The sequence below is a fragment of the Agelaius tricolor genome, unplaced genomic scaffold (genome assembly GCF_023055355.1).
Source record: "Agelaius tricolor isolate 1412-34295 unplaced genomic scaffold, bAgeTri1.0.p SCAF_7, whole genome shotgun sequence".
Taxonomy (NCBI): Eukaryota; Metazoa; Chordata; class Aves; order Passeriformes; family Icteridae; genus Agelaius; species Agelaius tricolor.
In genome coordinates, this window is record NW_027269267.1 from 44159233 (window position 1) to 44175903 (window position 16671).

General features: G+C 50.4%; 1 protein-coding gene across 1 annotated transcript; it reads left to right on the top strand.

Annotated features, from left to right (window-relative positions):
• Window positions 1-6820: 6820 nt before the first annotated feature.
• POU4F1 (POU class 4 homeobox 1) lies at window positions 6821-9159 on the top strand. Its single transcript, XM_071431014.1, has 2 exons — window positions 6821-7158; window positions 8005-9159. Exons 1-2 carry the CDS (start codon window positions 7036-7038, stop codon window positions 9052-9054), a joined length of 1173 nt encoding a protein of 390 aa, XP_071287115.1. The 5' UTR covers window positions 6821-7035; the 3' UTR covers window positions 9055-9159.
• The last annotated feature ends 7512 nt before the right edge of the window (window positions 9160-16671 follow it).

The window sequence follows — 16671 nt, forward strand, 5'->3', positions numbered from 1 at the left end:
TCCCAGGGATGTCCAGATGGGATTTATTATGTCTAATGATATTTAATAACTCATAAAATTTTCACTTTATCTAGTAATACCTACTGTACTAAATACAAGACAATTTGCATATTTTAACACATGAGAATGCTCTCCAGGACTTTAGCTCAGAGAAGTGAGTTTGCTACCAGTCTGAGGTTGTTGTTAGTGAAATCTTTTGGGTTATTTGTAACAGTAGGAGTGCTAAGGTCAAGTTTTTACTTAGTTATCCTCAGTTTTACCTCCACAAAGTCTGCCAAGTGACCTGCTTATCCACCATTCCCTATAGGCCTTATTTCTGCTTGGTATTGCTTCCTCAGGCAAGGGGCAACCAGAATAGCTCTGCCTACGAGCACCAGACACAGACTTGGGCTGTGTTGGGTTTTAAATGTGCACTATTGTCTCTTCATGAAGAACCTTTAAAAAGGGGACAAGGGGCACAATGCACAGTTTCTATATGCAGTACAAGCTGTGCTGACTTGGTCACTCATCCTTCAACCTTCATTTCTCACCTTTTTCCCTCACCCAATAATGCCCTTTCAAGGCAGTTTAAACTGAGTCTGATCCTATTTCTTGCCCAGCATCCAAGTCATGCCTCTGACTCCCAGCAACTGTAGGCTTGAAATACAGCCCTTACACACCTCTTTTGTGCTGTGGTTATGGTTAAAGTTTTGCAAACTGTGGACACTCCTTCCTTGCTACTTTTTGGCATAAGAGCATCCCCATGTAAATGGACTAACGCTTCTACACTTTTTCCTTCCCAAGTTTGAACCAGGGAAAAGCAGCTCTGAGGTAACTCAATATGGAGGTTGGTGGTTATTCCAAGGATTGCCCCTCTGGCTACTAATCCAAGTTCTGCCCTTCCTGCACCTTGATTCCTTGCAGCAGTCCTCTGCTGCTGTGACGAGCCACCTGCTTGTCAGGCCTGGCCTAAAGGGGTGGCCCGGCTGTCCTGCCTTTGTGGCCCAGCATTGAGGTACTGCCTCAGTGTCCCTCAGCCCTAACAAGAAAAGCCATCTTCATTAGCTGGAGGGTGAAGGGAAAAGCACAGCTGGAAAGCTTGTGTGTGCTATGACAGCTGTGAATGTGGTGAGAGAGAGCAGGAGAGTGAAACTGGGATGCGGAACAAATGAAGCTGAGTATTCCTGTTTTTTTCAGCTTTTCTCAGTAAGAAAGCATTATCTCCTCCCTAAAGCTCTTACAGACTGTGTGGGTGCTGGTTTTCAGGGAAGCTGAGAAGACAAGTAGCCAAGCTGCTCATGGGGCCATCGGGTGCCCGTTCCAAGCCAGCAGAAAGTGCCGGGGGAACCCAGGGACGGGATGAGAGGAGTCCCTGTCCCTTTCCCGAGTCACTCTCCCCTTGGCAGCATGCCTGGGAAAGCAGTACGGACTAGCCACAGGGCTGGGCGGCTCCGAGGCCATCCGGCTCTCACAGAAAACGGTGTCGGGGGTGCTTTTTATCCTGGCCGCCTTAGAGCTGTCCCCAAATTTTGGGGAGAGGAGTGTTGGCGCTGGCTGCCAGCGGCTGCCATACGGAGCCCCTGTGCCCTGCCCAGAGGGGGTCGTGGAGATGCTCCTGCCCCATCCCTTCCCACCAGGACTCCACCTGCTCAGCCAGGATTCCAGCTCGGAAAAAAGGCCGGGGAGGCCGAGGTGTCCCGTGTCCGTGGAGCGCGGGCTCGCTCCTCCCCGGCGCTGTCCTCCCCGGGCTCCCCCACCCCACACAAACCCTCATTGCGGGTTTTTTTCCCACCTTCACTGTTAACAAAACGCAGTGATTAAGACTTGAAACCAACAAAGAGTTTTTCTTCCACCTTAACCTTGCACACAATCCTTTAACAAATTAATTAATCCTAATGAATTAACACTTCATTTATTTAAACGCGCTACAGTTCATGAATTAAATTTTCATGCAGTGATTAAAGGCTGTTAAAATATGCATGATTTCGTTAAAATTTTATAATAAATCAGGGCAATGTGTTACATGACAAGGCAACTACTTCCCAGCCCCTCGGAAGGTGCTTTGATTCGCGCGGGGGGAGCCGAGCGCTCCGCTCCCCGTTTGGGCAGCCGAGCGGAGCCCGGGGCGCGCTGAGACGCGGCTGGGACGGAGCCCTGTCCCCTCGGAGCGCCCTTCGTGCCTCTCGGGGGGCGGGAAGCTGCGTTTTCCTGCTATCCCACCGAAACGTGGCGTCCGTGCAGTGCGAGGGACCGTGGACACGGGTGAAAGCCAGCAGCCGGTTTGCCCACGGAGCGGGGCTGCAAGGGAGCGGGGATGTTTCTGGGAAGTTTTGCTGAAAGGGCTTCTCGGTGCGCTTTTTAAATCCTCCGCATCACTTGAAATAGAGAGCGAGAAACTTTATACTACCAACAGGACCTGTAGTGTTTTCCACCGGACCTCTCCCTAGCTGCTCCGGGCTCCTTCCTTTCCCGAAAGGGGACGTTGTGAACTACCTTGGGACTTAAATCATCATCAAGCGTTTCAATTTTTAATATGACAACATTCTACACTTTGGCTGCAAAAGCAATTATTGCGGCTTGTACATCAGTAATTAGCAGGTCTTTGCTGATGTAAGGAAAGTCGTCATTAGGACAAGGAAATACTTTTTGTGCATTCACCCAAGGGTTGGTTGTGTTTTGTTGTGCGTTTTGTTTTTTTTTTCTTCTGAAGGTTAATTTTGATCATTTAAAGGGAAAATAGCTTTTACTTTAAATGGGATATTGACTTTCTGTGAACTTCACCAAATAACACATGTACTGTAGGTTTTGTCTCAGTGCTCCCAGTGACACTCAGGGTAGGACAAATACCGCGACTGCAAAGTGTAAAGCTAACATTTGCTGAAATGAAAATATCCAGAGGGTTTAGAGTGAGCGGTGAGATCCACATTAGCATTTTTTTTTAAGTCGGAACATATAGCAAACTATGATCAGACGTTAATAGTTAATATCATAAGCTTTAGTATATTCATCTTTGGGGAATCCTAAAAAGAGAAATCAAATACAATGGGTTACAGTAATTAATTTATAAATCGTTTCACTGTGGGAATAAGGGGTTACTTTATTGCTTTCTCGAGATAGGCAGTTCAGTCAATTAAGGAATTCTGCCTATTTCTTGCATTTGAAGCCGGAGAAAACTACGGGAGACAAGTAAATGTGTATATATATGTGCCTCCCTTGCTTTATTGAGCATCTCGGGCCATAAACGTGGGGCTACAGCATGGTCGTGTCGCCAATGAACTCGCTCCTCAAAGCCTGCGAGTTTATTGCCATCAGTATTCATGAGGCTGGGCGTACCCACGAGGAATAGAAACAACAGCTAACATTAAAATAAAATCTATTACCAGGCCGGCGCGATTCCGAGCCTGGCTCAAGCCGTCTGCCCGGGGAGCTGGCGATGTGTGGCGGGGACAGGGAGGCCACCGGGGGTTGGTGACAAGGGGTGCAGGCTCCCGGCGGGCCCCGGGGAACCCCCTCGGGCAGCAGCCCCTGCGCTCGGTGCGGCCAAGCAAGCAGCAGGGCAGCGCCGGGACCGGCTGCTGCAGCCCCTCAGTCGCGGGAGTCACGGTCAGGTGGCAATTTTTAGCGATGCTTTAAAAGTCAGCCTAAAGTTAGCTCTTGAGGAAAAAAAAAAAAAAAAAAAAAAAAAGTCCTGAGAAGAAAAGTTTTTCCTTCGGGACTTGATAAGTGACAGACCAAACGGTGCTCCACGAAAACTCCTCTTGTCCTTCTTCTCCCCACTCCTGAAAGATCAGACTTGGCTGCAACTCCCTAAGGAGGCATCTGCCCCCGGGGACGCAGCGAGGAGCGGGCGGGGGCAGCAGCAGCAGCCGTCCCAGGAGCCGGCAGCAGCAGCAGCGGCCGCCGCCCGCCTCCTCCCCGGGGTCGGGAGGCTTCGTTCCCCCGCACGCCGCCACCCCCGTCCCTCGGGCGGCCGCCACTCGAGCGGCTGCAGTGATGGAGCGAGGAGTCCCGGACAGGGGGTGTGTCTCCAGCCGGGCGGGACTGCTTCCCCCCAGGAGAATCCAGTAGGATGCATATCGCCAGCTGCAGAGACGGCGTGCCCACCCCCATCCCAGGGTTCAGAAGACACCTCGGAGGTGGGACCCTTAGAACTCCTAAAGGTCCTCACCTCCTCAGCCTCCGGCTAGCGCTGGGGGTGGAGGTGGGAGAAAGGCTGAATTCTCTGCCTTTCTGGCCCCAAAAAATAAGCCAGTGAACAGAAGGGGTCGTTTTAAAAGTACTGGTGGGGGTTGATGTCCTCCAGCCAAGGAGAAGGTCTCGCCCAGCAGCACCTGCCATAGTCATAGTATGTTCCCATTCCTCTGGCTCGGAGCTGAACCCGTTCCTACCCTGGCTGTCTGCACTCCCTGCCTGCCCTCGCTGCCCCGAGCAGCCCCTGCCAGCCCAGAAGTTCAAGACCCGGGCGCAGAGGCAAAGCAAGTGCCCGGTGGTACGTGGGCAGGAAGGCAGGTCACCGCTTAGCCTGGAAACCCTCCCCTGGCCGCCTGTGCCACCGCTCACACCATTTTCCCTTCTCGCACAGTTTTCCCTTCTTTCAGCGTTTTCCTTCGGGAAACCTGATGAACTTGGTCTGACAGCATCCTGGAGAGTGGGGTTTGCCAGAGGCACACTGATAAGCACCCATGCATCCCAAACGGAACAGCATCCCTCGCGTTCCCCCACGGGACGAGACGTGATCCCGGTAATCCACCTCCCTGCCCCGCCGAGCTCAGCCCAGGAGCACCACGGCTCTGGGCTGGATCTCGCCATAGTCGGGAACGGCAGCCTGCTCGGCTCGGGCCTTGCTCCTGGAGCTGGGCGCTTTTCAGCAGCTTTGGCGAAAACCCCTGATGTCTCCCACTTGCTTACTCCCCATCCCTTTCCCAGGAGCGTTTTCCTTTACAATGGATGGCAGCTGAGAAGTGGCTAGAATAACTCATGGCTTTAAAAAAAAGTCAATAAATACACATAAAGTATGGTTTGTGGATTCTGATACAATGATTTCGATAAATAAGGAGAGCCCAATCCCAGTTTCGAGTTCACCCCCTTCAGAGATGAAGTTGCATTTCGTTACCCCAGGGGACACAGTAATGGATGGAGACCTGGCTCCCTCTCGCACAAGTAATTGGCAGACGTTCCCTCCTTCCTCCTGGACTGGCTGGGGAGCTTGGGAAAGGCTTATGAAGACAAATGTGTCTTCACTTGGGGTTGTGGTGTGTGCTGTTGTGTGCGCCTGTGTGTTTTCCTGCGTGACCTTTCGGCTGTGTTTATGCGCATAAATAAGAGGAGCTCAGGAGAAACGGAACAATTCCGATGCACTCCCTGGCTGTCACATCCCTGATCCAAACACCCCGCTGCCTCTCCCCGCTGCCTGCTTGCCTGCAGCCCTGCTGAAACAAGCAAGGCAGCATCTGATCGGTCACCGAGGGATGGCTCCAGAGTGCCCCAAGGGACAGACAGGATTCACCTTGGGCCGCTCGCTAAGGATTCGAACTAATCTCACAGGCGCTGTAGCAGATTGGCTCCTTCCGTAGTTTTGCCTCCGTCTTCATAAGCAACTACAAGAAAAAATAGAATCTACTCTAAAACGGGACAGAAATCCCAAATCACTCATAATACCAACAGTGTCACTCCTCAGCTGTTTGATTCAAAGGCAAGAGAATTCTAAGGATAAACCACAGAAAAGGAAGGAAGGAAGGAAGGAAGGAAGGAAGGAAGGAAGGAAGGAAGGAAGGAAGGAAGGAAGGAAGGAAGGAAGGAAGGAAGGAAGGAAGGAAGGAAGGAAGGAAGGAAGAAAGAAAGAAAGAAAGAAAGAAAGAAAGAAAGAAAGAAAGAAAGATAGATAAAGAGTTGGTGATTGTTTTCTGCTTCAGGCCACGCCAGCGCAACTTGGGTTTTCCCACGGAGCAGGAGTTGGGGCTGGGCAGCAGGAGGAGATGCAGGAGGAGATGCAGGAGGAGATGCAGGAGGAGATGCAGTCTCACGCACACGCACGCCCCGCGTGGGCGCAGCGGCTGTAACCCGCGGCGCCAGGCACAGCAATAGGTGCAATAAAACTACACGGCGTGGGGGGAAATTAAATTATAGGGAAAACAGTAGCTTCTGAGTGTTTCAAACAAATGTCTGCCGCAGCCCGTCTTCTCCAGGAGCCGGTGTACAATTCTCGGCAGGGGCCGGCAGCGGCCGGAAGACGCCCCTCTCTCTGGCAGGACTCCGCTGCGCGGAGGGGCAGCGCACCTTTGTGCTCCAGTGCCGACGGCCGGGCCGGCTCCCTGCGCCGCTCCGACGGCAGGGCAGGGAAGTGGCGCCCAGCCCCGCATCCCGCCCATCCCCGCCCCATCGGGGCGCCCCAGGCCGCGCTGGCGGCCGCGCAGCGCGCACGTGTGGCAGCCACAGGTGCCGCAGCCGCCCGGTGCTCGGTGCCGCTCGCTATAAGAGTGGCCCCGCCGCCGCCGCCCCGGCGAGACGGGCGAGGGCTGCGGGAGATGCAACAAGGCGCGGGGAGGCAAGGACCGGGGGCGGCGAGAGGAAAAGGAGGAGGAGGAGGAAAAGAAGGAGGAGGAAAAAGAGGAGGAGGAGGAGGAGGAGGAGGAGGAGGAGGAAGGGGGGGAGACAGCTGATGTCTGTCAAAGCCGGAGCCGCCGCGCTCTCGCGAGAGCCCGCCCGGCGGTAGCCACGGGATGCGGGGCTCAGGTGCGGGCAGAGCGCAGCGCAGCGCGCCCGGCGCCGGGCAGCGGCAGGCAGAGAACTGAGCCAGGGAGGGAGGGAGGGAGCGAGGGAGACGGCGGGGGCCGGAGGGAGCCTTGCCGCCCGCTCGCCTACCCAGCCCAGCCTCGGCCACCGCGGCAGCAGCGGCGGCGGCGGGGGCAGGGTCCGCTGCGGCACCGCCGCCACCACCGGCTCCGCCACCGCCACCCGCCGCTGTCAGCGGCTTCCCCCGGCGGCAGGAGAGAGCCCGGAGAGCACTTTTCCCCCGACTTTAGGAGTGTTTGTGGATTTACATGCCAAGCCTTCAAGATGATGTCCATGAACAGCAAACAGCCTCATTTTGCCATGCATCCCACCCTACCTGAGCACAAATACCCCTCTCTACACTCCAGCTCGGAAGCAATAAGAAGAGCATGTCTACCAACTCCACCGGTAAGGGACAGACAGCTGCAGCTCTCTTCTTTCTTTCTCTCCCTTACAAGCATACACTTTTCTTTCTTTCTTTCTCTCTCTCTCTTTCTGTATACTGCATGTATGTGTATGTGCATTAATAAAAAAACCGCTGCGAGGCACATTTTGACAAGCGGCGCTTAATGTTTTTTTCATGTCTTCCTCTGCAATCATCTGAGCGCCTGTGATCTTTTTTGAAAGCGGTGTTCACACGAGTCTCCGACTTCATCCACTTTCTGTATTAATTTTTATGACTCGGCCTCTGAAAAGGAATGCGTTTTATGTGCTCTTGTGTTTGACACAATTCCCCAGCTGAGAGTTACAGATCCATTTCTTCTCTTCCTTTCTCTTCTCCTTTCGTTCCATTTCCCCCTACCTTTTAATTTTTTAATTTATTTGTTCCTTTCATTCCTTTCTTCTCTCCTTTTCCGATTCCCCCTTGCTTCCTTACCTTTCTACTCTTTGCTTCTTTTCCCGTTTTTCTCCCTCTTCTCGCTTCCTTCCCCTCCCATCCCCCCATTATTCTGACCCATCCCCCTGTTTCCCCTCACTTCACCGGGCTGTCGCCTGCTGTACCACGCTTTCCCCAATCTCTTGGCTCGATCCCGTGCTTCCCTTACACGCTGATCCTCCTGCCGCCTTCCCGGCCGTCGCCCTAACTTTGCCCACCTCTCTCTCCCCTCCCTCGACTTCCCCCCTCCTTTTCCACACCGCTCCCGCAACCCCACGCTGTCCCCCGCCCGTCCCCTTCCCCCTCCGCACTTTGCCCCCTCTCTGCCCCCTTGCCCTCCTCTCCCCGCACCCCGCTCTGTTTTGTGTCTCCTGCAGCTGCAGAGCAATATCTTCGCCAGCCTCGATGAGACCCTGCTGGCGCGGGCCGAGGCTCTGGCCGCCGTCGACATCGCCGTCTCGCAGGGCAAGAGCCACCCGTTCAAGCCCGACGCCACGTACCACACCATGAACAGCGTGCCCTGCACCTCCACCTCCACCGTGCCCCTGGCGCACCACCACCACCACCACCACCACCACCACCAGGCGCTGGAGCCCGGCGACCTCCTGGACCACATCACCTCCCCCTCCCTTGCGCTCATGCCCGGCGGAGGCGGCGGCGGAGGCGGCGGCGGCGGCGGCCACGACGGGGCGGGCGGCGGCGGCGGCGGGGCCGGCGGCGGCGGGGGCGGCGGCGGCAGCGGCGGGGGCGGCGGCGGCCTCATCTCCACGTCGGCCCACCCGCACTCGCACATGCACGGCCTGGGCCACCTCTCGCACCCGGCCGCCATGAACATGCCGTCGGGGCTGCCGCACCCGGGGCTGGTGGCCGCGCACCACGGCGCCGCGGGGCAGGTGGCCTCGGCGGCGGCCGTGGTGGGGGCGGCCGGCCTGGCCTCCATCTGCGACTCGGACACGGACCCGCGGGAGCTGGAGGCCTTCGCCGAGCGCTTCAAGCAGCGCCGCATCAAGCTGGGGGTGACCCAGGCCGACGTGGGCTCGGCGCTGGCCAACCTGAAGATCCCGGGCGTGGGCTCCCTCAGCCAGAGCACCATCTGCCGCTTCGAGTCCCTCACCCTGTCCCACAACAACATGATCGCCCTCAAGCCCATCCTGCAGGCCTGGCTGGAGGAGGCCGAGGGCGCCCAGCGGGAAAAAATGAACAAGCCCGAGCTCTTCAATGGGGGCGAGAAGAAGCGCAAGCGGACTTCCATCGCCGCCCCGGAGAAGCGCTCGCTGGAGGCGTACTTCGCCGTCCAGCCCCGGCCCTCCTCCGAGAAGATCGCCGCCATCGCCGAGAAATTGGACCTCAAAAAGAACGTGGTGCGGGTTTGGTTTTGCAACCAGAGACAGAAGCAGAAACGGATGAAATTTTCCGCCACCTACTAGGGGCGGGCGGGAGGGGCGGCCCCGGCATCGGGGGCACCGGGGGGGCCGGGCCGGGGCCGCGGGGGACGCCCACGCACCGCCACCGTCGCCTGAGACGCCGTGGGAGGCTCCTGGGGACCAAGGGACGATGTAGAAATTAAACGCGAACTACTCGGGGAGAGGGGGGGGCGAGCGTGTGGGGGGGTGCGCTATCAATTATTAAAACAAAAAAGACACCGGGACACCAACGAGAAGAAGGAGGAGAGAGGAGGTAAAAACGCTCTAGAAGCCCAGGGGGGTCACTTCTGCGGCCCTCTCCCCTCTCTGCCCCCCAGCCCCCCGTCAGAAAGCGGGAGAAAGAGCAACTTAAAGCGTAAACACACACAGACACACACCAATAAATACCGTGACAGCAACAGCCACAAACCGAGAAACCTAAGTCACAACTTTCCGAAGGAAAACAAAACCGACCAACAAACCCGGAAGGCGAAACTGTTGGTGATGATGATGCTACGTTTGGTTTGGGTCTCTTTTCATTACTTTCTGCTTTTTTTTTCTTCTTTTCCCTGGCTTAGTAATGAATGAGGACAGAGGTGGTTTGGTGCGGGGGAACTTTTTCTTTAGTTGGCTTGGGTTTGGGTTTTTTTGTTTGTTTGTATTGATCTTTATTTTTTTTTGTTGTTTTGGTTTTTGTTTTTTTCCTGTTGTTTTTTATTTTCCTTCGAACGCGGTTTTGAGCGAGGCTTTGGCGATGGGTCTTGTCTGTGCCGGGGGAACGGTGAGAGCAGGGCAAGGGCCAGGAGCGGGGGAGCGGACCCCCGAGGCTAGGGAGCAGTCCCTTTCCTCTCCGTTGTTGCCTCAATAATCCTAGCTAGCTCAAGGAATACAAGGGGAAAAAAAAGTTACTCCACAACCCCTTTGTCTCTCCTCCCTCGCCTGCGTGGTTTGCGTTTCCAGCTGTGTCCAAAGACAGGTCCCTCTCTCTGCAGAGATGCATCTGGAGGCAGATGCCAAACCTGCCAGAGCGGGCATGCTCTCCAAAAAATTATGTTCAGACTCATTAAGGCTCATGGTTAACTATGTTCTTTCTCCTCACTCCCTCCCTCCCCGCTGCTCCCAACCGCATGCCCCCCGGCATCCCCACCAAATCTGCTGGATTTTGGTTAAGGTCCCCCCTTGGTTTCCTCCGAGGGCTGGAGGTTATTGCACCCGGTAGGCAAAAGAAATCACCGGTGATGGGTTTGGGATGACATTTGTTTCTGAGGGATGTGCATGCTGGGAACAAACACACGACAAAAAAACCACTTGGGCTTAAAAGTCGTTTATTGTATACCATAAACGTTACGTGGAGGAAGGCTTTTGGAAGGGGTGTGTGGGGTTCAATTTGCACTATCACAGTCTCCTGGATTGGAAGCGATGATGTTATTCTCTAATAACCATGCTGGTATTGCTAATAATCGTCAAGGTGCGTTACATGCCTCACGGATTGAAAACAAACAAAATCATCAGGGCTTGTTAGGTAAAAAAGAGGGTGACGTGCAGAAGCCATCTCTGACTCTGTCTCTTGCCGAGAGACTGCTGAGGCTTTCGAATAAAAAAAGAATTTCTGGAAAGAAATACCATTCCGTTTAAATCAAAACAATCAATAGACTGAAATTATGCATGACATGACCTGAAAAAAAATTTTAAAAGAAAAAAAAAAGAAAAAAAGAAAAGGAAAAGAAAAGAGGGGGGGAAAGGCATAGAAAGATCCGTGATAAAGTCTCGATATTATTTATCTATTTATTTATCTATTTATTTATCTATTTATTTTATTAATATTATTATTATTTTGTGTATCATTGTTTGCAGCGCAAACATTCTATGCATTTTGAAACTGAGCACTAAATAGACTAGCTTCTGGTAGAATCTTTTGTGGATGGTGTAATTTCACAGTTTAACTGCCTGTTTTCACCGAAAACACAAACGTTCTTGTCACGTTCTTGTATTTAGATTTAAAAGAGGGGAAAAAAAAAGAAAAAAAAAGATAAGAAAGACGATTGTAAATATTTTCTTTAATGCACAAAACAACAACAACAACAACAACAACAACAAAAGGTTTCAAACTGCAACCACGTGTGGATCCTGAAATGTCTCACTGAATAATCTACCTGTCCATGTATGTTTGCTGAGCTTTCTCCTTGGTTGTGTCTTTACTCTATTTAATTTCTATCAGAAATATTTCTGTACGCCAAAATACAACAGGGAGATGTGTCCCAGCATACTTACAAATAAAACAAACGTTAAAACAGAATAGTTATTATTATCATTATTGGGTGCATTTAAAAAAAAAAGAAAAATATTTCCACGGCTGGTAAATTCAAGGTATGGCCGTTAGGCGATAAGACTAATTCTACCAAAAAGAAAATAATGAGAGATGTATTTTTCTGCTAAATCCAGAAATCATTACTTTGAGATAGCTCTTATGTGAAAATCGGTGCTCTGAATAAAATTAACTATATATTAGCTGCGTGTGTTTCTTGAAGTTTATTCTATAACTGCAGAATATAAATCAAAGTAAAATTTTAAGAAGGACTTCTGAAGTATTTCTTTTCAGTGTGCTGGAAAGGATTATGCACCTACAAAATATGTATAAAGAAGAAAAGCTTGGGTGGTTTCAGGTTTATATGTTGTTCTGACTGGCCTAATTGCACTTAATTATGTATCAAGATACTTTATTTTTATTTTGGGTTAATAAATATGAAAATCCTAAACTGATCTCTCCTTATGTTGTGAATGCAATTGTTCATTAGGAACGTATAGGATGCCACCTACTGCTTCAAGTGATCAAAGAACCTCTTTCTATTTTCTGATGACCTGTGACTAGATCAGATGCCAAATGTAAAAAGTTACTTAATAGCTGGGATTATTTCTTCTGTAGATATATTTTAGCCAAATCTTTTTAATTTTGCCGGTAAATCTGTGAACCAAGACACGTGATGTTCAGAAAAGAATAATACGTTTAAAAAAGCTGTGATTTTAAACAACTGTTGATGTTTAAAAAAAAGCACTAAAGGTATTTTTAAAAAAACCCATAGATCTCGTCCACCGGAAATTTACTTGTTTCTGTTGTTATTAACTTGAAATGTCATCAGAATTTTTAATAAATGCATTTGTAAAAATATTATTTTATAGAAAAGTATTACCGGATTTCATTTTTTGGAGAGTCAGGAATGAACAAATAAAAATAATTACAAATGCTGGGTTTTCTTTTTCATCTGCCCCAAATGATTGAAATGTTGAAAGTGATACCACATTTGTATCATTCAGTAATGACCGATGTATGTATTGAAAAGTTGAGGAGTTTGTTTTGTAATAAGTACAATCCTTATCGAGTACAAAGAAAAAAAAGTATGTTAATAAAACAGATGGTGAAAAAAAAAAAGCTTTGCAGAGTTTCCTATTTTTCATGGTAGGAAACTGTGCAAAACCAAAAACGTCCCGCTTTCTGTTGGATGAATCTGAATAGTTCATAAAGCCACAAAATTCTCGTGAGGTTTTTTTAATAAATGCCGAGAAAGAAAGACAGAAAGACAGAAAGACAGAAAGACAGAAAGAAAGAAAGAAAGAAAGAAAGAAAGAAAGAAAGAAAGAAAGAAAGTTAGTTTAGAAGGTTTAACCTAAGGACTAATAAAACTTTTGCGTCCGAGGAAAAAAGTAAGATAAAAGACGAAGAGGCAGAGCATGTGTTCGCATTTATTCCCCAACAGTGCGCAGCTTCTCGCATAGAGAAGAGCCATTTTTGGCCAAAAAGATGTAGAAATCCCCCCCACGGCCCCAGTGCCAGGGGCCGAGGCCGCTGCCGGGCGGCGGCTCTGACGGCTCCAGCTCTCCAGCCTGCGCCCCTTGCCGATGAGCGTTTCGCTGCTGCCATCCCTTGAACGGCCTTTTCCTCCACAGCCGAGGTATCTCGCCGCTCTCCTAGTGTTTCCTAGTGTGATTTTCCCGTCCTAAGTCTGCTAGACGCGGTTTGGCTCCCGGAATTTCTGCCTAACACTTGCTCTCCGCTTGCTTTCAACTTAGATTAGGCCATCATAAGTGAGTAACAGACACCCACTGCCACGGTCGTATTGATTTTTACTCTCCTGTGATATTAAGACTAATTCGGTCCTGGTTCAACAAGTAAAAAGGCTTCCCAGAAGGAGAATGAAGTGTCCTACAGCACTGACTTTATGGTTTATGTGCCTCCCTCCCCGCCTCCCCGTGTTACCCCTTTCCTCCGAAGAGAAATAGATTTGTCGAAAGATAATTATTTTAACTCTGACGGACTCGAGCGCATAAAGCTTGATAGCGCCGGTGGTGCCCTGTGTTATTCTGGCATTTCCCAAACGATTTTAAATCCCTCCAGTTATTTATATCTCGCTTTTCAGCCGGCGCTATTTTTTTTTTTTTAAGCTTTATTATATTTACCTGCTGATTCCAAAGCGGAGGCAAGCCTAATTGATTTTTAAAAGATCAGCAGCAGAATTCTAATCCGCTTGGGAACCTGTTTCCACCTGCCAGACGAGGGTCTGATTATGGGTAATTATGTTATTTAAGAGTTGATAAAATAGCGGGGCCCGGCGCTGCCCGGGCCCCTTCCTTCCGCAGCCGGGGCGCGGAGGGGACCCGCGCGGGGAGAGCGGGCGCGGCGGGGCCGCCGCCATCACGTGCGCCGCTGCAAACACAATTACGGGGCCGCCGTTAATAATTCATGGGCTGAGATTTAGAAAATTAATAAAATGAATTATAACAAGAGGCTAATTAAAAACTTTAGTAATTGTTGTCAAGACAGCTTGATGGGAGGCGTGCTGCACGACGCTTCCCCCCGCCCCGTCCTCCCCTTCCCTTCCTTCTCCGTTCCGCTTTTGGGAAGCTTTTTCTTTTTCCTCCTTTGCGACCCCTTCGCACCTGAAGGAGGCTCGGTTTGGGAGAAAAGCAGTGGATGAATATATAGGTCAGCTGAATATATAGGTCCCAGAGATGAGACCGAGGTGGTAAAACTGCAAGCAAGTCTCTTCGCATCGTAGCAAGATAGATAGGCAGGCGGCGGGTGGGTGGGTGCCTGGATGGATGAATGAAACCCAGGGCTCAAAAGTTAATTTAAAATAAGATGTCACATATAAATCTTTGAAGAAGCAGTCGTGGCAGAAGGAGCGCCCGCACCGGAGGGCCCAGCCCCGCCGGCGGGCGGACGGGCAGCGCTGGGGGCAGCAGCGCCGGCAGGGCGAGCAGCGCCCGCGGGCACAGGCGCGCACTTTCCGCCTTCTCTTCCGCACCAGCGAGGGCAGCGGCGGGCGGTGCGGGGCCCCCACCGCGCCTGCTGCTCCGCGGGGGCGGAGGCGCCGCGGGATGCTCGCCCTCCCCCGCCGAGAGCCTTTCCGCCGGCTGGTTTGAGATGCAACTTTGAGGCGGACCGAGCGCGGCGTTCCCGCGGGCAGAGGGGCCCGGGAGCCCGGTCCCTGCGCGGGTGCGGGTTTATGGCCGTGTCACCAGCCGAACCCTGCTCCGGAGCTCGCCGTGGCTGGCCGTCCAGGGACAGCTGCACATGAAAAATCTGCTTCCCAAATTGGAGTCACAGCCCCTCTGGGAAAGCAGACGTCCTCCTTTGAACTGCTTTTTAACTCCTTCAGACTGCTTACCTAAGTGTACCAAAGCATCTCTAACTCTGGGGGAAAAGTGGTTAAACACTTTTTGTTTTAATATAATATTAAAATTTATCAGGCAGTCGGGGGGTAGGGAAAATTACTTTTAAAAAATGATGTCTTAAGACGTTAATCACTCTAAACGCTGTACTTAAAGTATTTAAAAGGTTTTATATAAAAATTAATAATTTTTTAAAAGACACTCGGCCCTGGTACGTTGAAGATAAATTGTAACTTCTCACTGATTTCCACAAGCGAGCCATAAAAGCCTCCGAAGTGCCTCGCTGGGTGAGAATGCCGAGCGATCCTGCCGCTCGCACGGCTGCAGTGCGGGGCGGGTCCCGGTGCGGGCACAAATCGCCCCGAGCCCGGGTCCAGCAGCGGCAGCAGACAGACGGCTCATGCTGCAAACACCGCCGTAAGGAGAGGGCTTTTCATCCCCTGCCCGCGTGGAGGAAAGAAATTTAAAATTGTGAGGCAGAGCTAAAAGATGTAAGATCTGTGTGTATGCTTTTAGTTTGATTTTCTTTTTTTTTTTTTTTTTGTTTTTGTTGTTGTTGTTGCTTTTTTTACTTTATTTTAAAAAGGATGTTCCTTGACAAGAAGATAGGGTATCAACATGAACACATCTTTTTAGGGGCTGCGCGGAAAGGAGACGAGGCGCCAATATACATAACTTAGCCCTTGATTATGGTCATTATATAAACCGAATTACTAACAAAAGTTTGTTTGGTAACTAATTATAGCTCACTAAATCTCTGCCTCTCTTCACTTCAGCATAATGTATACAAACTTTTGTACACGCGGATCAGAATAAAACAAAGTGTTGACAGCATCCAGCAGTGGAAATTCACTTACACAAGACTTTTTTTTCACTGAAGTGTTGACAATAAACATTTAATGAAGGCAGAGACTTGGATGTCTCCAGACAGTGTCAGAATACTTTAAACAGACCATTAGCATGGCTTCTTCTACTTCAAACAGAGCACACTATACCATAACATTATAAAAATACAAAGTATGAAACAAATAATCTGTTTATACAGATATTTTAAGCTGTTTTCACCAGCTCTGACATCCCCTGTATTTAGTAACAGAAACTTACTCATTTCAGATTACTCGCGCTTAAAAAATGTTAAATACAGTTAATGCAATATTAATCGCCCTTTGGTGATATAAAATGCAATATTTTCAGGCAGCTATTGAGCTTTTCTAGAGGAAGAGCTGATGAAAACAGTCACAGCTGAATAGTGGAGAGAAAAAAGCTCTGTATTTATTGCTTTTGTTTGGCTTTTGGCTACAGAGACAGGAACATTCTAATGGGGTAAGGACATTTATTTTATCTGCAATCTATTGCTGCTAGAGCAGGAGTGGCAGATGGGGTTTGGTGTTATATTCACAGAGTAATTTAGAGCAAATCCTAATAACTAATAATGATTTATGTTAATTTCAATCACTTATGTGACTTTATTAAAGCACTGCTGTAAGAGGAATAGGAGGGGAGTGGGGGGAGAGGAGATACGGGAGGGAGACAAGCTGTGTCTGTCTGAAACCGAACCGCGTGCTTGAAAGGTTGCTGTGGTGGGCTCCAGAGAAATTTCTGACGCGAGCAAGCAGGTTTTGCTTTTGAGACTCTCTATCGCCGGGGCTAATTTCTTTTAAAAAAAGCCCCGTGTAGAAACCCCGGCCACCGACGAGAGGCAAAGCAGAATAGAGAGGGAGCAGGAGAAGAGGAGAGCGTTCGAGGGAGACTCGTGTTATGCAAAATGTATTGATTGTGTGTGAGGAATCTGGGATGTTGATGTGCTGGGCTCCCGAAAGAATAGAGGGGGCTACTGGCGAAAGAGCTAAGAAAGCCCCAAATGTACATACAGGATACAAAACTTTTATTCCGGGCTGCTTCAGCGTGGTGGAGATCTACAGTTCTCTACTCACGTTGCATCGGCTTTACTCCTCACCGAAAATCTCGAGGAGG